At 34.9% G+C, this 23,500-nt stretch overlaps 2 protein-coding genes across 2 annotated transcripts; both read right to left on the reverse strand.

Moving 5' to 3' along the window:
* Positions 1-8,195: 8,195 nt before the first annotated feature.
* LOC137747870 (uncharacterized) lies at positions 8,196-9,177 on the reverse strand. Its single transcript, XM_068488008.2, has one exon. It carries the CDS (start codon positions 8,997-8,999, stop codon positions 8,430-8,432), a length of 570 nt encoding a protein of 189 aa, XP_068344109.2. The 5' UTR covers positions 9,000-9,177; the 3' UTR covers positions 8,196-8,429.
* A 6,868-nt stretch (positions 9,178-16,045) lies between these two features.
* LOC137747869 (uncharacterized) lies at positions 16,046-17,115 on the reverse strand. The gene has a single exon (XM_068488007.2). It carries the CDS (start codon positions 16,893-16,895, stop codon positions 16,329-16,331), a length of 567 nt encoding a protein of 188 aa, XP_068344108.2. The 5' UTR covers positions 16,896-17,115; the 3' UTR covers positions 16,046-16,328.
* Positions 17,116-23,500: the final 6,385 nt, after the last annotated feature.

A 23,500-nucleotide genomic window follows, 5' to 3' on the forward strand; every position in this document is an offset into this window, starting at 1 on the left:
ACCAATAATAAAAAAATACACGTGGTCGGTGATTATGAGTCTTAAAAGAGGAAGATGATAACCTTAGGTAGAAACCTAAAAGAATTTCAAAAGGTTCACATAGACATGTGAACGAGAGACTTTAAAGCTTTATAAAAGTTAAGGGTTTAGTTAAGTTAGAATTTAGAAGGATTAATTGGTCAGGGATGCATTACAAAAAGTTGAATAGAGAGACTCGAAAATGACTAGAAGTAAGAAATTTAGGAGAACTTTCAAACAACAAATTGAAAAGCTGTCATTTGAAAGTCCTTTGCTTAGAATTCATTTGGCGTCTAAGATTTGAATGAATTCAATAACTCATAAAATTCAAGGTTTATTGAAAGTAGATGTGATTTATTTATTTTTTTTACTTATTTTTTGAGGAAATTAGACAGGATTTGAATGAATTCAGTAACTTATAAAATTCAAAGTTTATCCCTTATAACCTTACTATGGCAGGGATTTGGATAATAACTTTCTTTAATGGGTAATCCATCTTCTACCTTCAAGTTAGATCTATTTTTCATTTCTCATTCTCCTTTCGGTATGTCTTAAATATAGTGGGTTGTCTAATTTCAATTCAATTTTAGACACCAAACAAGACATTAGTTTTATGCATTTATAATTGTTTTAGTACTAGCTTTTAAGTGCTTGAGTAATTATCAATAAGGGTTGGCTCCGTTGGTAAGGTCTCAGTCTTATATGTCACTCCACCAAGGTTTGATTTCCGTTGCCAGCAGTCTTCATTGGTGCGCAATCTGTAAATTCTCATGAAAATTCATACCAGTGATAGCTACCATTTAGTACGTGTGATGGGATAAAATGGAGTGGGACAAGGTGTTTCGTCCCACGTTTGGTGTGCCTAAAACGGGTCGAACATGTTGTTTCACGGGACAAGTTTTGGGTGAATTTTCGTTTCACCTTAACCCCTAAAATGACTCGTTTCATATCCGTGGAACACAAAATTATAACATTTTAAGATGAAAATGCCCCTCTCTCATTGTCTCTTTCCTCAGATCTCAACCTTTCCGTCTCCTTCTTCTTCCTCCTCCCTTCCATCCGAGCCCTAGTTTTCCACGGCATCTCTCAATATTCAGAAAATGGGGAAGCCATCCAAAGGCAAGAAATCTGAGAATTTAGGGAAGGCAATGGTCACCCCCATCCAAATCGCCTCCTCTGCGACAACAACTATTTGGTAACCTACTCTCTTTTCAGAACCGAAGCTTCGTCTCTCATCGCCAAATCGCCAATTCGAGAGGTACCCACTTGGTTTTTCCCGATGATTTGTTCGAAATCGGTTTGAAAGATTTCTTATTTGTCTGATTTATGATTTGGGTTTTTCTGTTTTTTGCAGGCGTCGAAGAATTTGTTGAGTATGATGAACACTTACAATGTCGATGGCAGACCCACAATCTCTGCACCTCCGGCTGTGGCTCCGAAGTCGATGCTTATGGCTACTCCGTCTCACCCGTCTAATGGATCTGCTGGAGATACAATCCTAAGCTTCCCCATTTGGTTGTTTGCTTTGTGTTTGAAAAATTGCCTGAATGAATTGAGAAATCTTATGGAAGTTGCATGTTTAGTGAGCTTATATGCTTCAACTTGAACTCGTCGACTATACTTTTTTTTTGCCTTAACTAGTTATTTGAACCATTGATGGCTACAATATACAATTGCAGGTAATATCTTATTGTTTTTGTTTGTGTTTGAGAAATTTGTTGCATTCATTGAGAATATGGTGAAAGTTGTATGTGACTTTTGAGAGCTTAGATGCTTCAATTATCTGACTGTTTCTAGGAATGACTATTAGGCTGACATGGTACTGGAATTCCTGTAGAACATTTCTAATCGTGTTAACAACTCAACAACTTAAGAGTTGCTGTATCATTAGATAACACATGGTGCACTGCTATTTTATTAGCTCGAATTATAGGAATTGTATTCTTTAGCATTACACAATAGGTTTAGTATGGATGTTGAAGTGATTGATGTCGAAGGAATGGTTCATCGTGGAATGGCAGAGAAATGATTGGCTTTAATCATTATACAATGCTCGCGCTCAATAGGTACTGTGTATTTCCGGGATTCCTTTTTTGCTGCTATATCTCCCAATCAAGAGTACGATGGTTCCTTTTTTGAAGGCTATGTGAATTAACAAACCACATTACCATTGTTCTTTAATCAATATGAAAGAGCTTTAGAGAACTGGTTTGAAAGCGAAATGGAAGCAGACTTTTCTGATTGTGATTTGTGTAGTTTTTCTGTTTTACTATTACTTACCAATGCTCTTTGCTTTTCGTTTTATAGGTTTCCATATATGTTGTTGCAGCACATTAGGTATGTTGGGATTGTAGGGATATAAGTTAGTTGGTTAGTAGCTTATGAGTGAAGAATACTTGTATAAATAACAAAAACCTCTCTCTCTGTAATTCATTCATTATTCAAGGAATACAATCTTTAGTCATTCAGTTTCTCTCTCTAAATTTTCTACCATTATTTTTCGTTTTGCTTTTTCTGCAATCTCCAAAAGCTAATCATGGTATTGTTATGTGTTCAAAAAAAAAAAAAAAAAAAAAAATGTCCCATCCCGTCCCACGCATAAACATTGTACCGAACAACATACATAACAGGGGTAAGTTAGTCATTCAATCTTTTGGTTCTGTTTCGTCCAAAGCGTACTAAACACAAAACGGAACAACCGTCCTGTTCCGTCCTGCATGTACCAAACATAACACAAAACCTCTATTCCGTCCCATCTTGTCCCGTCCCTTCTGCGTACCAAACGGTAACTTAGGTGACACGCGAAACCCTTTCAGCTCGACACTAGTAGAAAAACATGTTTGCGCGACGGAATCTTGCGCGACGCAGCAAATTTCGTCGCGCAAAGTAGTTTTGCGCGACACAAAACACAAAACGTCGCGCAAAAGGCCTTTGCGCGACTATTCTTTGCGCGACGTTATACTGCGTCGCGCAAAACAGCTTTGCGCGACGTACAAGTTTCTACGTCGCGTAAAACATCTTTGCGCGACGAAAGCTAACGTCGCGCAAAGAATTGTTGCGCAAAGGCCTTTTGCACAACACACAAACGTTGCGCAAGATCTTGGCGCCAAATAAAAAATACTTTACCATTTTTCTTCCAACTTTGCGCGACGTACGTGATTTTTCATATAGGATCAAGGAGTGTAGCTTTAAAAAATCATCAAATTCGGAGTTAAAATAACCGTTAAATCGTGATTTTTCATTTATAGCCGTCGAAAAGGTTTGTCCCGTTACTTGATCTCTGCATGTTTGTTTTTTGCAATTTTTGGCGTATGTGATCTTGAAGCATATGCAAACAAGTTTGACGGTTGGATCATTGAAACTAGTTTCGTACAATGTGTATCCGATCAAAACATTATATTCACTAACACTTGGAGTTTATTTATACTTTCATTAAGTATAACATAAGATTTTGTAGTATTCACTTGTGTAAATATTTTAAATTGACGATCGAATTAGTTTATTGTATTCATATAGGATCAAGGAGTGTAGCTGTAAAAAAATCATCAAAATCGGAGTTAAAATAACCGTTAAATCATGATTTTTCATTTATAGCCGTCGAAAAGGTTTGTCCCGTTACTTGATCTCTGCATGTTTGTTTTTTGTGATTTTTGGTGTATGCGATCTCGATCCATATACAAACAAGTTTGACGGTTGGATCGTTGAAACTAGTTTCGTATAATGCGTATCCCATCAAAACATTAGATTCACTAACACTTGGAGTTTATTTATACTTTCATTAAGTATAACATAAGATTTTGTGGTATCCACTTGTGTAAATATTTTAAATTGGCAATCGAATTAGTTTATTGTATTCATATAGGATCAAAGAGTGTAGCTGTAAAAAATCATCAAAATCGGAGTTAAAATAACCGTTAAATCATGCTTTTTCGTTTATAACCGTCGAAAAGTTTTGTCCCGTTACTTGATCTCTGCATGTTTGTTTTTTGCGATTTTTGGTGTTTGCGATCTCGAAGTATATACAAATAAGTTTGACGGTTGGATCTTTGAAACTAGTTTCGTACAATGCGTTTCCCATCAAGTTCAATGGTATATATATTTACTAAGTGGATTTTAATTTATTTATTTTGTACTTATAGCACTTAAGAAATTGAATGATATATATGTAAAAAAAATTATTGTGAGTTTTTGTTAGAAAAATATATTATTGTTTGAAAAGAAGAAAGTCACATTTTTAGTAATTTTTATAATAATTTAAAAAAAATACTTTGCGCGACGCCTTAATGTGGTCGTCGCGCAAAACAACTTTGCGCGACGTCAAATTATACACCTACGTCGCGCCAGTTGTGATAATTTTGGCGGTGCAATAGTAAAAAATTGGCGGTTTTTTTTCAATTTTCCAAATTTGGACAAAATCTTGAACCCTCCTCCCTCTTTCTTTCCCATGAACCCAGAATCTAGACAAAGTTACGAGGCACTGAGCTTATACCTTCTATTCGACGCCAACCTTGGCCGTACAATTTCAAGGCTACAAGGAACTTCTGATGCTCTTCCTCTAAATCTTGAACCCTCCCTCTTTCTTTCCCCTTAGACCCCAAATCTCCCTCTCACTCATATCTTCCTCTCTTTTTCCCGTGAACCCTAAAATCAAGGTAAGGGTTTCTGATTTTGGAGGTTGGTTCTGATTCGATAGGGTTTCAGATTTGTGAAGGTTTGATGTTATGTAGGTCTGTTGATTTTGTTCAGTTGATAGGGTTTGAGGTTCTGATTTTATTTTTTTTTATTTTTTTTCATTTAAAGAGTGTAGCTGTAAAAAATCATCAAAATCAGTTTGACGGTTAGATCGTTGAAACTAGTTTTGTACAATGAGTTTCCTATCAAAACGATAGATTCACTAATACTTAGAGTTTATTTATACTTTCATACATACAAATACTTACATACATACATACTACAATATGACGTTGTTCAGAACGATCGAAGAGTTTAGGGACGCAAATCTGGTTATGGAGTGTAAATTCCCTCTTCTCCTTGGTGATTGCATTGAGGCTTTGATCTTTGTGATTCCACAGGCTTACTCTTGAACTGGTTTCCGCCCATCGATGATTTTCCTTTGTGCTACTCTTGAACTGGGCAGCAGGATTCTTTTGGTCTCCCCCGAAGGTCTGAGCTTACTCCTTTGGTCTGTTTCTTTGTTCAATCTTTCCAATTCGTATTGAAAAGGGTTGGAGGATAACTCAGCCTACGTTTGTCTCCACATGCTTCAATGTATCATTTTCACTTGCCTTGCTTGCTCCCCTTGCAGAAGTGTGTCAACCGTTGAAGATGACTACTCGAGAGCAACTCTAGGTAAGCAATCAGGAATGGATTCCAGGCAGTCGGTTCCAGAACAGAAGACTGACTCCAAGTGCCTCTGATTGCTTTCGTTTACTTTGCCATGCGAGTAATAACAAGGGCAAAGGAAAAGATAGGGAATGAGCATGATATGAGATACTTTTGCTTTAGACCTTGATGATATGAGATACCTTTGCTTTTGAAGAAACGGCGAATGAAGCAGCACATGCTGGTATCTTCTTTGGGGGAGAAAAAATTGAGTATTTCAAGAGGCTTCGCTGGGAGTGCGCCCTCAGAGGTGAGGAAGAGTTGGGCATTTTCTTCAAGTTTGCCTTGCCATAAGAGACGAAGGTCGACATATATAGAGATAGTGGCGCCTCTTCGATTTCTGAACGACGCCCCTTCGATTTCTGAGCAGGCGGCCCTTCGATTTCTGAACGAAGCCCCTTCGCTTTCTGAACGACACGTAGTCGTGCGGATGCGGCTCCTTTTTGAAAAAGCTGCACGCGTTTTCTGAAAAGCAGAGAAAGCGTCGCCAAAATTACGCCGGAAATTCCGGCTTTTTTTTTGAATCGGTGGACGCGTCGCCTTGGCTTCTTATAGAGCTATCGATCACCACAACAAACACACTCTGAAGATTTCCCATTCTTGAAAGTCGTCTCCGGCCCTTTGAAATTTACTCCATCCTTTCCTTTTCTTTGAACACTTTTGAAAAATGGCAAACTCATCGAACCTTAGCTTAGAATTGAGCCTTAGCAGTGATACGGCCGCGCCGCGTCAAGGTAACGTATGGCGCCCTTCTTTCTTATCTTCTAACGGTCCTCTTTCAGGTGAAGACTCTGTGATGCAGGACGCCACAACAGCTACAATAGTAGCTAGGAACCTCCTTACTCCAAAAGATAGTAGGCTGCTGTCAGGACGGTCCGATGAGTTGGCCGTTCAAGAGTCCCTCGCACTTAGTGTTCAGTGTGCGAGTTCTGTGTCCAACATGGGCCAACGCCTGCTTGCCCGCTCCCGTCAGGTGGAATCATTGATGGCGGAGGTGGAAAGTCTTAAGCAAGAGATCAAACTGCTTAAATACGAGAATAGAAGTTTGCATGTGCTTGCAAATAACTATTCATCGGGCATGAAGAGGAAGCTTGATGAGCTGCAAGAATCCAATGGTCGAATGCAAAGTGACCGTCAAGGTGACCGTCAAAGGCTTGCAGCTTTCTTCCAGAGGCATATTTTTCCTGGGTCATCCAGCGCTTGGCCAAGTATTGAGGCCTGGAATGCTCTAGCTCCGATGCCTTCCGCTCCGATGGCTTCCGCTCCGATGCCTCCCGCTTCTATGCCTCCCGCTTCTATGCCTTCCGTTTCGACGCCTTCCGCTTCGACGCCTCGTAGTGGGGCTTCATATAAACAACCTTTGTAATTTCGTTCATGTAAGACAATTTTTTATATTATATTATCAAAAGCTGTAATATCTTCATGTTCGTTCATGTAATTTCGCGAAATAGACAGTGGGTAATATTTGGTTAATTTGTTTTGACAATGATACCCTAAGCAAACAAAATAGGAAAGAGAAACAAGAAAATAAAATAAAATAAAACAGAAAACAAGAAAGAAAAGAAAAGGAAAAAGAAAACAAGAAAGAAAATAAAATAAGAAAGAAAATAAAATAAAACCCAATAAAACAGAAAACAAAAACACTACTGGACACTTCGGGGATTCGAAAGCAGGACCCGGTAGTTGGGACTAGTGAAGGCGCGCTGACCAACACGTACATGTACACACTTGTGTCAAAACCTAACAACAGCTAGAATATAACCTGGTGTAGCAGCTGCATCTGTCATTTGAAAAAACCCTAGCTATTCTTGAACACGCGCGCTTTGGATTCCCTTGCAGTCGCCTCAAGCCCAGGTAAAACAGCAGAGAATAAAATATGAACCCGCCAAATGTTATAAAATGATTACTTGGCCTAACCCTCGACCATGAACTTAATGTGCCCACCAAAATATCGAACACTACAACTTAAAAACATTTTATATAATGTCTATACTTATGAAGAAACAAGCAGGGTACAACTACAATTAGATTAGACAAAAGCGAGAGTCACGAGGCTTTAATTATAACGCAGGGCTCCTGCTCATTATAATCATTGTTCTTACCCTTTAATTATAATCATTGTTCTTACCCTTTAATTATAAGCATTTTCCTGTGCTCACTGTTTTTGAAGCATTAAACTTTCTTTTGTATCACATTAAAATAAAAAACTTTCCATGTCAATCTGCTGTGGGATTCCTATCTATGTTTTGCAGTTGCAACATGGTTGAACAATGGACTGGATTCGAACTTCTGCAGAAAGCGCTTTCTGTATTTAACTTTTCCAAAGCCGGCAACAATTGAACTCAACTTCTGCTGCCTTTCAAATTTCTTTAATTCTAAAGGAGGTACTTTTCTATGCTATGCTTTGAAAATTTTGCCTCTGCACCCAATTTGTCTAGTGCGAGGTTGTCGGTATGCCTTGGCGCTAGCAGTAAGAATAACCAATCCTCTCCTAAACTTTTGTTACAAAAAAAAAAATAATAATAATAAATAAAAAAATGCTTGAGTAATTCATCAGTAGTGATCTTATAGTGCATTTTCAACAGTTGGATCTAAAGTTCGTCATCTAACTATTGTATAAAAGTTAGGACAACATAAGAATTTACACATATTAATTTCTCAACTAAAATGGTATCATGTGATACACTCCTAATACACTTAACACATGAACAGATCTTGTTTAAGTGAAATGTGAGTTAAGCATTTGCGTGGAAGTTCATCAAATTCTGCATAAAGAATTCAGAAATGTACGCTCAATTAATAATTTCCTTGATTTCATAATTAATTTTACATTAACAATAACAGGAATTTGGCCAAGCTTGTCTGCAATAATGCAAAGCCACTCACATTATCACATACAGCCTACAGCTATGTTCTTATTATACTGGGAGGCTAGGATGCCAAAAACGAGAACAAAAATTAATTAAAAATGCTACAATTTTAAGAAATTGGGCTCGCATAATAATACAGTTTGGGATTTTAAACTAGTCTTAGAGCACAGTGCTATCTTCCAGGCTGGACGATTCCCAAGAAACCCAATGATTGGAAGACGGCGACCGCAAATTCAGTCTCAGACAACTCGAGTCCACCGTGCTATCTTGCACCTTCTCATGACGAGGCATCGGACTCAGCTCCAATGTATCCGATAGTTCCTTGTATATCACGGAAAATGATGAACTGATTTCAGGTGCAGCTGAAGAACAAGAAGAAGAAGAAACATGGTTTGGTGCAGTGGACACTTTTTCGATCTGCGAAGAAGGGACGTTATTTGGTAGAGAGGACACATTGGTATCGATAGGTGGAGGCGCAACGCTTTGGAGAGACCGAGGCTCTAAAAACTCTGGCGCGGTGGTGAGGCTGTGGACAAGCTCCCTGAAGTTAATGGGGTCGACTTTGTAGACACTTGGTAGGGTTGGTGGAAGTGGTGCAACTGCAGGCTTCTTCCATGGCTTCGATGAAGATTTTCGGACAGAGTGGAGTGGATCCTTTGTGGGTTGCGTGGTTTGGGACAAGTATGTGGTGGTGGAGGAGGTTGTGGAGGAAGAGGAATAGGATTCCATGGGACTTGGAATTGGAAGTGTGGGGTTTGGAGGAACTGGAGAATGGGATTGTTATGTGGGATTTGGAAAGTGAAAGGAATGGAAGTGGTGGTTTGGTTATATTTAGGATTGGGAAGTGAGTAAAAAAGGGAAACGACCTAGAAGTGAAGCCGTTTGAGAAGAAGAAGAAGAAGAAGAAGAAGAAGAAGAAGAAGAATTATTTGTCTTTGAGCCGTCGGCCGTGACGATCGAATGAAATTGACCCCTTAAATTATATTTTTTTAAATTATGTTTTTAGTAAACTATCGTGGTCCCAAAAATTATGTTACAATTATTAAACTGCCCCCATGAATAACTACTCAGTTGAAATTGACCCTCTAAATTATGTTTCTAGTAAATTAACTCGCATGAACTATTTGAAATCAGCTAGTTAACCTTTCATCGTCTGATTTGATGAAATTTCATCCACTTTACGTACCATTAAATACTGACACGTGTTTACCCTTAAAATTGAATTATCTGCTGATCGCGTGTCAATATTTGATATCAAATAGATGAAATTTTATTGAATCTTACAATGATGGGTTAATTAACCAATTTCAAATAATTCAAAGTATTAATTTACTAAAAAAGAAGTTAAGAATCAATTTGAACTAGAGTAACAATTCAAATGATATGTAAGTGTACTATATTTTATTATTCTCCTGGTAAGTGTACTATATTTTATTATTCTCCATCATTGGTGTTTGTCTCTGTTCTGTGATTCTTTTTATATATGTTTTGGTAATTGTATGTGGAAAGGGATCCTCTCCGGATCCCTTTCTTCTAATTCATCAAATCAGGAAATATGTGCCATTAAAATTTAATCAAATGGTTATAAATAGGGGGCACTTTAAAGTTATAATAATTTCAGCCGTTGGATTAAATTTCAATGGCATGGATTCTTTGATATGGTGGATTAGGAGGAAGGAATCTGTAGAGGATTCCTTTCCATTGTATGTATGTAAGATGGTGAGTGGTGTGAATTAATAAATAAAATATGATGGTTGGGTGGTCCAATCACCAAGCCATATGCGCTGCGGATCCCTTTCTCATAATCCATCAAATCAGGAAATCTGTGCCATTAAAATTTGATCAAATAGTTATAAATAGGGGTCACTTTAAAGTTATAATAATTTCAGCCGTTTGATCAAATTTCAATGACATGGATTCCCTGATTTGGTGGATTAGGAGGAAGGAATCTGTAGATGATTCCTTTCCATTGTATGTATGTAAGATGGTGAGTGGTGTGAATTAATAAACAAAATATGATGGTTGGGTGGTCCAATCACCAAGCCATATGCGCTGCATTGCTGGTGGTCATCGCCTGAACATTGGCCTTGGCCTTCTATTGGCTTGTTTTCCAACATATTAGGTTGGATGCTTACCCATGAACTGTGTTTAAGGAATCGAAATCAATGAAAATATCGATATATAAATTTGTGAAAAGAATGACGAATATGTCAAATATTGATATTGACCACTTTCAATGGAAATGATCAGAACCCGTTTTGAGATTTTTGATGCGTGGGGCGACGACAAAAAAAAAGTACCCTAACTTCATATAAGAAAAATTATTTTTTTTCTACATAAGACTTCGATAAAATTGTACTTTAAAAAAAACTTCAAACTCAATAATTACAAACACGGAAAAACTAATTTATTTTTTGTTGAGAGAAGGGAACCATTTACAATTAGATAGATGATGGTTTTGTTTCAATTATATCTAAAATTTAAAGTTTTTATATAAATCGTGATGTGTTTTTTCTTATTTACTAATCTTGTCAATATGGAACTTAATCATATTTTTGAGTCTTAATTGCATTAAATTAAACCTATTGGTGACACGTCATATGATTTGCAAATTTGGTCTAAATTTTTTGTCCACATATTACCCTTTGTTGAAGATTAGACTTAAATTGGAATGAATGTTTAAAAACTGCAACCCACATAACTATTAACTAGTAATTAAAAGAAATTAACAACCAAACAGAAATTCAAAAAATTGAAAAAAATAAACATGCACATAGAATTTCGAACTCAAGACCTCTCATTATTTTAAGCAGCAAAAATCATTGATTCTGATTAATCTTCTTAATTATTTAACCAAATTTTATAAATTAAACTCTTATAAAATGAAATTTGTAAAAATTGAAAAGTAAAAAAAGCACACATAGTGTTTTGAACCCGAACTTCCTCATTAATTTTAAACAACATAAAGCACTACTTATGGTTAAACTTTTTTATCATTTAAAGAAATTTATAAATTTATACTCTTATGAAAATAAATTCATAAAAATTGAAAAGTAAATAAACATACATGAAAACACTAGTTCTAGTTAAACATTTTAATCCTTTAGCCAAATTTTATAAATTTATACTCTTATGAAAACATATGTAAATATATCACCCTCATAATTTTGATGCACCCAATTTTTTGCCTAGATGGTGGCCCAACCTACACTGGGCCAAGGTTGGCTCTGGAAATGATGAAAATTTAAAATGAAGCTTTAGGGATTATCCAACATTGATTTGAATGAAATATAAGAGTTTCTCTGATATTTAGCATATGTGTCTATGTCGATTTTAGCCTAAATTTGTTTCTCCGATATGAGGTGAAGTCTAAGTTTAGACTTCACCCTTAGTTTCATATCTTTATCTAGTTTTTTGGATATTTCCATACAAAATATCGACCATGTCGAAGAAATTTTAAACACTGCACATAAGAGCAGTTCTACTCATTCGGATAATAATTGCCCAAACAATTGGGCAATAGACAATTACTAGCTTAGTCAATAGTAATTGTCCGAGTGTATTTAATTGATGATAATGGGTGGGAAAGACTATTAAGAGATTAATTCCTGTTAAATAAATTGCCCGATGAATTGGTATTAATTTTTTTCTAGATAAATGAATAAAGAATAAAAAATAAAAAAACAATATCATTTTATTATTAATTTTCTTTTTTACTTTGTTTAGAAACATCTTCATCTCTCTTTTTCTCCTCATGCCCCACTCTCTTCATATCCCTCTAAAATCCAGAAGATCTCTCCCTCTTGAAACTCGGATTCGATCCCCCCACCACCACTGCACCCTTCTAGTCCGGCTTTATGAGACCGATCTCCATAGCTTTGGGTTCGAGTAAATTTGTTTGTCTCCTCTCTCTCTCTCTCTCTCTCTAAATTCTATTTCTGCTATTGTTTCTATTTAATTGATGATAATGGGTGGGAAAGACTATTAAGAGATTAACATAACAATGAAAAGAACTGAAGAAAATGGTAAAGGCAATGCTCAATAGATCTAATATGATATGTCTCTAAAGTAGTGGTATATATACAATCTTACATTGAGAGAGGTAATTATATATACTTTAATCTTAATCAAACTTTAGGATATAAGTACAATTTTAAATATGAAGGAAACTTGCACCACCAACAATCATCTTCAACTTGGTGCAAAATTATCACGCATATCCAACTTGTCAAGCGAGATATAAAACACTCTACTTGAGGCTGTCTTAGCACATCATCCATTTGCTCTCAAGTCTTCAAAAAAGAAAAGCCAATTCAGCTTGCAATCATGTTAAATCAGATTCATTGCACTATCAATTATAACCTTATTGTCACCATACAAACTGGCTTTGTAAGCTTCAAATCCGATATATGACAATACAAACTATGTCAATAATTGATATTGCATCACGTGTATACGTTGCCATATAAATGATTAGAAAACATCAATCTTTTACCAGGACCAGACTTCAACTACCTCAACACATTCAAAGCATGCATAAACCGACTCGCTGCATTAACTCCATAAACTGTGGTGTTGCATATGAGACAAATACATCAATCATTCCAAAAGCCTAGGATCTCTCCGTATTGGCAGAGACTCGATTTGGATACAAGTGGAACTTGCCATATGAGAGTGTCAATACTCAATAGAATACAATCCAAAGTACATAGCATATTATTCAGTCATGATACCCAAATTTTTTTTTTTTTTTTTTCCTTTTTGAGATAGAAAGAAGGCATGCTTTAATCTAGCAACTTAGAGCTCGTTTGGATGTGTTTTTGAAATGACTGAAACCACTTTTGATGAAAATGTTTTTAGAACCAATCATTAGTAAAGATGCAAGTAAATCCTGTAAAAGCACTTAAAGTGCTTCCTGAAAGAAGCACATAACTGCTGCTTCTTGCAGAAAGCACTTTAAGTACTTTTGAAATCCAAAAATATTTTCTCTAAAAGCGCTTTCAGTCATTTTAAAAGCACATCCAAACAAGCCCTTATATTCCAAGAAAATACTTCCCAACTCTTTCATTTCAAACTTAGTTGTAAGGTATTATTGAAAACCTTTTAATACCTCGTGACCATGATGACCCCATGTAACCACCATATCACAAACATAAATAATTAAAGTAGCAATTCTTTGAAGTTTCAAAGATGGTTGAATGAACCATTATTAATCAATATCGATAATGCCCCTAAATTTACTATAGTGTGAGGTTTTATATAAAGGCCTTAGTGCCCTCAATAGGGGAATCATTCAATGTAAGGGGGATTTAACTTCATGAGGTTTTCTACGTGTAACATATGCTTCAATGCGCCCCTTACCTGAGATCACTTTTTAATTAGTGAGCCACATGTGAAGGCAACATCATATCATGTAAACTTTAAATATTTTGGGGACACAACTTAGGACTTCGAACTTTGGGGTTGCGGTTGTCCTTAACTCATGATTTGACTTTGGGGTTTTCCATTCGTGGTCCTAATTCAAGTTATACTAATTTAAGTGTAAAAGATGTGAAATTGGGTACTAGGCGGAATATCCTGTAAAGAAAAATTAACTTTGCACGGTAAACTAGTCAAATGAGCTAGTCAACTAATTACAAGTTGGTCAGTGATATAAAGCGTAGTTGTAAGAACAAAACCTAACTAACCAATACATTCAACTAATCAGAGTTGCCAGATTAGTTTCACAACAATACTTCCTAAGCTTGAACACATTTACATACTAGTGCATTATGCAAACAACAATGACAAAGCAATTATGGATTAAAGTATGATGGATTAACTAGTCAAGCTCACCAGTCAACTAAGTACATATTCGTTAGTTAATCAAACGCAAATTTATGAATTAAACTTAGTTCACTACAAGTTATCCTAGTCAACAACAATTCAGTTCATTGCTCATACTATGCAGTGTAAACTTAATCTCTAACACATATCAATAACAATTCATAGGATGCATGAAACATATGAAAGTAAATAAGACATGTGAACAAACTTAAGTGACAAAGAACGCAAGAAGTTTTTGGCCGAAAAAATCCACATATGGGTTAAAAACTGGGGACTCTCCACTGAATCCAATTCACTAATGTAAACAAGATTCTTACAAAGTACCAACATAGCTCAATTGCTAGACCTAGTCTACGGAGTAGCTTTACCTTTGTGCAACATTGCCTTACACGAGACAGATTTCGGTCTTCATGAAGTGACATCTTCTCCTAAGCTCTTCACTTTGTGGCACCAAAATGATGTCGTCTCCAGTCTTCACAAGATGACAACTCCTCCTGAACTTTTCACCTTGTGGCATCGAGACCAACACACAAATTATGCATATGATGATATGAAAATGTTATGCAGATCTGGATTCAAATGTCTAGTCAGTTTCACCAGTCGAACACTTGAAAGATGTAGCTGACGCAAATCCAAAAAAAGGCCAGTTTAAAACTTGAAAAACTTGACCACAAACTTAAAACAAAATCACAATGACAATGCTACCCTAATATGCAACGATTTAGGTGTTTAGTGCATGAGTGTGATTTTGTGGCTCGTGTTTCTGATGAGGAACTCAAAGAGGCAACTCAAAGCTAAAACAACTCTTTTCTGAAAATGTAAAACTCCTAGCCAAAACAAATGAGCATATAAAACAAATTTAAGTAAGCAATTTCAAAGATAGATTTAGAAATATTCGATGAAGAACATTAACCATAAAATATGCTTGGTGCTCCTAGGAGATCTGAAATGGAGATGAAAAATAAAGCTCTAAAAAACTTTTCCAATCTTAGCCCCCCAAAAACCAAATGAACCCTAGCTGCCCTTTTAAAGAGAGGCCTGGATATTTTAGATAAAGGGAGCAAGGAGACACATGTCAAAGCCAAAGAAATTGTGTTTAGATCAAGGGTGAGAAAACCACAATCAAGAAAAAGATGTCAATCAGCCCATGTGGGTTATCTTAAAGTGCGTGCTCAGCAAACTAGAAAGCAGTGAGAAGTTTTGACAAGACAGAACTACTAGATAGAGTGAAATGGAAATATAAGCATGGAATGCATATGCATGACTAAATCTTTGATATGAGAAGTCAAAACCTTGAATGAATATTTCCAACAATGGCGGCCCTTAGTGCAGAGTATGTTCTAATACTAAGTTGAGCATGTGTGGTACATATTACATTATTGACAAGGAAAGTCAAACCTAAAACTCTAGACTTCACAATCTCTCCCTTTGGCTTTCCTTAACAAAATACCCCAAGCCTAAAACTAAATTTTACTTACCCACACTCAAGAGATGAACAAAGGAATGGATCCTGCAAAACAACAAATCTTGACAAGAACAAGTGAAATCTATCATGGGTAAAAAGCTTGCAAGGTATGAACACACCTAAAATTTTTCTTCCCCATTTTATCATGGTAAGACAAAGTTAAGGCGAAATATCACATTCAATTTCCAAATAAGCATCCAGACCTTAACGTCACATCTGTTGAGCTTGTATGCGGTTAAGTTATGATAGTATCAGTGCTTAGACCCATTATTAGGCCGCCCCCTCTCTGAAACTTTCTAATCATCATCGCAAAAATGCCAGTCGAGAATGATACGCCCAATTTTTGTACATAATTACTTATACCGACGTCAATCTCGTTTTCAGCCACCTGATTTTGATGGTAAATCTCTGGCTATTGTTATTATCAATCTGCAGTGGTAAAATTCGGTGAGGACCCGATCAGCCAATATTGTAATATTTAGAGTTATTAAAATATCACTTTATCTGCCAGTATTCCATTGATTCATAACTTCACGTGCATATTAAAAGACTTCTGAACTAGCTAGCTAGCTAGCATCGCAGTCAAACTTGTGTACATGATTCTATGCATTGCTGCTTACATTATTACATACAACCTATAGCTGTGTTCTTAAAAAACTAGAATGCTAAAATTTAAAACAAAATTAGGATTTATAAGTTATTAAAAAAAAACCACAATTTTAAGAAATTGGGCTCACATAAATATAGCATTTGTGATTGAAGTAGTCCTAAAGAACTTCGGGTCGTTCGATACTGGACAAAGTCCCTGGGCTGAGCATAGGGAAAGAAAAGCAATGATGGGAAGACGGGGACTGCAAATTCAGTCTCAGGTAACTCGAGTCCACCGTGCTATCATGCACCTTCTGTTGTCGAGGCATCGGACTCAGCTCCAATGTGTCCGACAATTCCTTGTACATAACCGAAAATGGTGAGCTAATTTTTGGTGAAGAAGAAGGGGCATGGTTTGGTACAGAAGACACACGGATATCGATCGGTGGAGGAGCTACGCTCTGGAGAGACCGAGTCTCCATAAACTCTGGCTCGCTGGTTAGGCTCTGGACAAGCTCCCTGAAGTTAATGGGGTCAACTTTGTAGATTCTTGGTGGGGTTGGTGGAAGTGGTGCAACAGCAGGTTTCTTCCATGGCTTCGACGAAGATTTTCGAGCCGAGTGGAGTGCTGACTGGTGATTGGGAAGCTGCTTTGAGGTTGAAATTGAACCCTTTGTTGGTTGTTTGGTTTGGGACAAGTATGTGGTGGTGGAGGAGGCTGAAGAGGAAGAGGCGTAAGATTCCATTGCGAGTGAAACTTTGAACTTCTAGGGTTCTTGAGGACTTAAAAGAGTGAGATTATTTTTCGGATTTGGTTATTGTGTGTGATGAAAACATTAGAAGCATTATATATAGATTGGAAATAAGTAAAGAAAGGCAACGACCTGGAAGTGCAGCTATTGGGGAACGTAAGATGAAGAAAGAAGAAGCAAAGAATTTCAATGCTGCTTGTCTTGAACCGTCGGCAGTGACGATTGTATGCATTTATAATGTACAAAATTGAAATGTGGTCAAACCAATATGTTTGACCAATATATATATATATATATATAAGCAATTTTAATTGTGCTCCTCCATTATTGTCTCTTCGATCTCTTTCAGGGTTTTAATAAATTTTTTGGGATGGTAATCTGCAGGTGACGGTGGTGATATGTGGACCAAGCCGCCAATATACTATACATAATGGGCCCTTTATTTAATACACGTGCAGATATAAGTTTGTTCTACCTTTGACCAATGGGAAACCCTAAAAGTAATGGACAATTATGCATCCATGATTGTGATCGCAAAACATCCAATTTGACTTAGTCTTAGTTAAAGTTCTAGAAGACGTTAAACGCAAAGCAGCTGGACAAGGCTTTGGCGGACTAGAAGGATATAAGTAAACTTATTAATATTTTATAAATAAGTACATGTTTATACTTAAAAAATATATAATTGTATTAAAATACAAAAAATGAAAAATAGAATGACATACAAATTATAACGTGTTAGAACATATTGAAAATATGGAAAATCATAATATAATGAGTGTTCATCCAAATATTTAACAAGTCTAGTACAATTTATTAAAAAAAATGCAAATGAAAGTTATCTATTTTTTATCTAAGTGAGAGTCACGATCTAAGTAGGTACCTAGGTGAACTAGGTGGGCTCCTAGATAGGCTACGTGGGCAAAGCATGTCTAGGCGGTATTTCTTAATTTTCAGATGCCTAAGAGTTAATCAGAGTAATGACCAGCAGTGCTAGACGGGAATTTTTAGAACAGTGGTCTTAATATTGCATTTATTATGATTTTCATTTGTGTATAATAGATAAACAATCTAACGTAACCTTTTTTAAAAAAATAAAAATTACTATTATTAAGGGAGCCGGGGGGGGGGGGGGGAAGTTTACTATTATTGTGATAATACAATCTAACATAATGTTCATAAAAAAAATTATGCAGGAAGATTATTAATTTAAATCATATTTTGTAAATCATATGACATGGTTGTTGATGATTGGATTATTAATTAAATGTTGATTAATGCACTTATTTCCTATTAGTAATACATTACATGATTTGCAAATGTTATTTAACAAATTAGTATACCTAACATTACTCTGAAAAAAAAGATTAGAAAATTAAGGGAAAGTCCCTCACAAATTTTTTTTTTTATTAAAAAAGTCTGAGACAACATTCTTTATTATTAAGGGCATTTTTTTTTATATTATTAATTGCAATTTTTTTTTATTAAGGACATGCTTTTTTTTTCTTTTTTTTTTTATTAATTCATAAGTGTGACTACTTTTTGGTTGTTTAAGTATTTTTCAATTAAAAATATTCTGTTAGGGACTTTTTATTAGCTCTACCTAAAAACATATCATCTCGTCCTTTTTCAATAGGAGAAATATTGCTTCTATGCATATCATGCGTAAGTTTTTGTTTTACTTTATTTTTTATTGTATATCAGAATTTTTAGCTGTTGACTTTCTATTTAGTAGATCATTAATTAAACATTTAACTATTCATTGTTTTGATGTACGTCATATATTAGAACATAATCATGTAATACGCTACTATTTTTTTAACATTGATACTAATTATGAGTATTCTCGAGGTATCATTAACCCAAAAACTAATTACGTTACTATTTTCATAAAGGTCAAATTTTAACTTATACCATATTACAGAAGGAAAATCATTAACCCAAAATCAAATACATCATATAAAAGTGCTAGGCAAGCTAAGCCATCAAAAACCATATATATTTCCTTCCCAAAAGATATGTCAGATTGAGAGTGATGATGAAAATTTATAGGAAATAAGTCAAGAAAGTTGAGGTTTCATTATAAAACCAATTGGTAATATGCAAAGTAGCACAATTTACTTATAAGACCATTCAAGGTTCCTCCTCCTATAATGTAGGGTTCATTCTCAGCATGTTCACTCATATGTGGCGAATTTTCAAGCCTAAAACATGGAGAATACAAATCAGGTGACATGGTCTCCTTTGGACTTCACACGTGGGACAACCTTTGATACCATGAAGGAAGTTGAGATTTAACCATAAAACCAAATAGCAATATAGAGATTAGGCCAATTTACTTATAAGCCCATGCAAGATCTCTTCATTCCGAACAATTAGATTGCCTAATTACAAATCAATAGGTGTGTCACCATTGGAATAGCCCAATCCATCAAAATTAACATAATAATTTTTTGAGGACTCAATCCATAAGATTTAATTAGTCTTGCTAAAAATTATTCAAAACTATTTAATATGAATGATGGCTTCAATCAAATTAGGAGATTCATATAAAAAAACTTTTTTTTTATATATTTTATTCTGTTCATTCCAAACTTTCCAACAAGTTGTAACAAGTTTTTTGAAAAATAAAAGTTAGATTATGTTCCATATTGAAGTAATTCAATAATTAAATCGATAAATATAGTGGTTTCAAAAGTTTTTTTACAATAGGCAAGTAAATATTTGAAGTTTAGGAATTTAAAAAGGGCAAAAATAATTTGGGTTCCAAAAATATTTTAGTCAACGTCCGTCATTGCACCAAATACTTTATCATTTTATCCTGCTTAATTCATGTGAAGGTAGTTCATCTCAGTCTCTAAATCTAGTCTAGTTAGAGACAACGAGGACGGGGCCAAAGAGAAATGCAAGAGATGGAATGAATCGAGCAGATGGCTGCGTTGGATTTTTTTTACGTAGACTGTTTGAGTTTTACTGTAGAACTGCAAATGGAATTTAGAAATGCATCACCTTTTAAACAGGCTCAATAATTGATTTGCCTCCTGAAAGTTTCATCTAGTCTCATGTTACTCTCTAAAGCTGGTTTTGTCTCACTTTCCCAATTAAACGGTCATTTTGGTTTCATCAAGTCTCAGTTCACTTTATTTTCATCAATTCCGTCAAATAAACGTTAATAAAGGGTAGTACTCTTATTTTTGACATAATTATGTGCCTCCAACTTGCCTGCGAAACAATCTCAATTACATTTTCGATAACTCTAATTCAAACTCCCATCTATCTATCTTGCGTATTGGTGTTAAGATGTAATAGTACGAATATTACTACATCATAGTACTATGGAACATTGTTACTTGATTATCAATTATTTTGAGGCTGCTCAATGGTGGACATCACCACCACTACTAACTTTTTCATGTACGCAAAGCTAGAAAAAGCTTCCAACTCATTATTTATACATCAAACAGGTCCCATCCACCCAATTGCAACCACCCAAATTTTCTATGGATTTTAGAAAATCTTTTATGGATCTTATTATAAAAATAATGTTATTTAGTTTCTGTAAGCACTGACGATAGGAGTAACATTGTAATAATTAAATCTTAATTAATTGGTAATTTGTTATCATATACTCTTGCTTTTCTGCATTTTCTTTGGTCATAATCGTGCTGTATCGAGTGCTCCAAAATGAAGGGAGCATTATTTTATATCCTTCAATGAATAAGGAAATGAAGTTGACTATGTCAATTTTGTGCAACAGTTGGAATAATGAAATGTCTAAAAAAACATGTGATTCATTCAAAACCAAAGCATAATGTACTAGCGATCTTAAAAAATGGACGACTCCCTTTTCTTAGGAGCATATACAAGATTAGTCACTACAAAAATGATAGTGGTAACCTTACCGTTAATTACTTCATTTATGAATTTCATAGTAATAGAAATACATGTTCTATCGAGACAGAGCTTGTAACTTGTTATTCTCTTACCTAGCAGACAAATATTTACTTACGTAAAAAGGATAATTCATTAGAATCGATATAGAGTCCAACTACATTGCATTACTAAAATTCATGTTATATTTTTGAAAGAAGTTGACCCCCTTGCTTCTCTCACGTTACAAACTCATGTATCTCGTTTTTATATTCTATAACTAAAATATGTGAATAAACGAGTAAGCCAACTCACGGGCCACAACCTGGAACCTGCCATATCCGACACAGGGATCTAGAATGGTTGTTAAAGAACAAAAAACAGTACGTTCTATCAATTAAGTTCTATTATCTTAAATCTTATGCCAAATTTGCAATCGCATCTTCTATATATAAAATTAACTTCTCCCACATATAATATACACACGCGCGCGCGCAAAATGCAATGGTGGATATCCAACCCATACTTTGGCTTTAGTTCTCTAGAAATACTCTTGTAACTTTTATTTTTTAAACATAAATCCGTCTATCTTTAAATTAGGAGTTGGCACAGTTTGATTTGGTATGGTTTTGGGTGAAGTCAAAATCAAAACCGAATTTTTTTTGCAATGCCATTCAGTGTGGTTTTGAAGCTTGAACTAAAATAGAACTAAACCATTTGATAGTGGTTAGGTTCAGTTTCAAACGGTTTTGCTTTTGATTTCAAACCATTTGCAAAATAAATGCTTTATGCCATTAGTACAACCCAATTGAAAAAAAATAATGAAAAAAAAATAATAAAAAAAAATTCATGGTCACCACACTAAAATTCAACATTAAAATGCCTTATGACATTACTTTAGTACATTCAAACGAAAAAGTTAAGTTTACCATACTAAAACTAAAGTTCAAACAAACTTGAACATCAAAATGCCCAACCCGAAAAAATAACTTGTTCATGCAATTCAACAAAAAGGTTTCGGTGTTTTAACTTTCAAGCCACTACTTTGCATTGTTCAACCCTTTCTCTTTCCGTTTTCTTTTGGACACTTACTCTTCGAAGGTTGATGAGGCCCTTGAGTTTGTGAACGGACTTGAGAAGGCGATACTTGGAAAGACCTTGACCTATTGTGAAAGTGAAATCGATGGATGAGAAGCCACTGAACAATATATATTACATTAGTTGTTATAAACTTTAAAAAGCCTACAAAAGTAACAAAACACATAGAAAAACAAAACAAAGAAAGCCTACAATATAAATTACCTAATATATTGGTATTGCATAAATTTTTTTTTGTTTAACTTTTGCAATGCGGTTTGGTTTCGGTGTAGTTGTAGATGTTCAAAATTGAAACTAAACCATTTTTCCACATTGGGTTCAGTTTCAAATCGAACGATATCAAAACTGCAAAAACTGAACCATTTGATGCGGTTTGGTTTGGTTTGTGTTTCAATTTTGATTTTCTTTCCAAGTGCCCACCCCTATTTTAAACATCCAAACAAAACCAGAAATTCAAATTTATTGACATATCGGCAAGGAAGTAAACTATTGTTACAAATTATTTACAACTACAATACCCTAATTATTATGCTAATGAATCGTATTATTACATACAATAATGATGAATTTCGTTGAGTTTTAATAGGCATGATTTCAAGGTTTTTTTTTTATTCTCCCGTGAAATCCTTATTTCCATCTAGCTTTTGTTTAAGCAATCTAACATTTTGAAATTCAAATAGTAGGTGCACTATTTATGAGACTGAAAGATTGGCTTTGTGCCACTTAGTACTATGATTTAGTGGGATTCTTCTTCACTTGTAAGTGAGAGGTCTTGAGTTCGATTCTTACCAAAGGTGAATTTGAACCACACCCACACTCACACCCCTTTAGTGTAAAAATATTGTTTGTTAAAAAAAATAATAATAATAAGACTGTAGCTTCATTCAAAAGTTGACTAAGATAATTATAAACTTACTAGCCTTCATGCACATTGTTTGAATCACGACGTACTACACGACTTACACGTTTTAAATGCATTTATATGCGTGAATTGACAAAAAGAAAGTTAAATATTTAAAGTAAATGAATAATTTTAGATCATGCTAGAAACCAATCAAAGCAGCTAAATTCACATAATAAAATCGGTCTTTCAATTTCCATCTACATTCTATTGAATTTACATTAAGAATAGAGAATAATATTTAATAAACAATTGATTGAATCACATTATTGCTAGCACATTGTGAGGCTAAGCCCACCCCCTCCTCCTTAGTGTAGATAATATCATTTGTTAAAAAAAAAAAAAAAAAACAATCATTTGACAACTAATTTAATCACATTATTATGCACGTGCGAAAGACCTTTTTATAAGCGACATTACATGCCTCTTAAGATGTTTTGAACGTGTTTAAAATATAGAAAATAATATTTAATGAACAACTGATTGAATCACATTATTAATAGCCTATTGTGAGGTATTAATTAAAAAAAAAAAAAAAAAACTGTACAAAAAATTAATTATTAAAAAACACTATTAAAATGATGAAAATACCCCTACATTATTTGGTGCATTATTTTGGGTTGCTTTTGAATTTTTCTTTTTTTGGGGGCATTTTTGTTCAAAATTTTTTGGTGAAACTTGTGACCCCAAAAGGGGTTGTTGGCTTTATATAAAAAAATGATATGCGCAT

This window comes from Pyrus communis, chromosome 2 (assembly GCF_041283825.1).
Source record: "Pyrus communis isolate YQ-2024b chromosome 2, ASM4128382v1, whole genome shotgun sequence".
Taxonomy (NCBI): Eukaryota; Viridiplantae; Streptophyta; class Magnoliopsida; order Rosales; family Rosaceae; genus Pyrus; species Pyrus communis.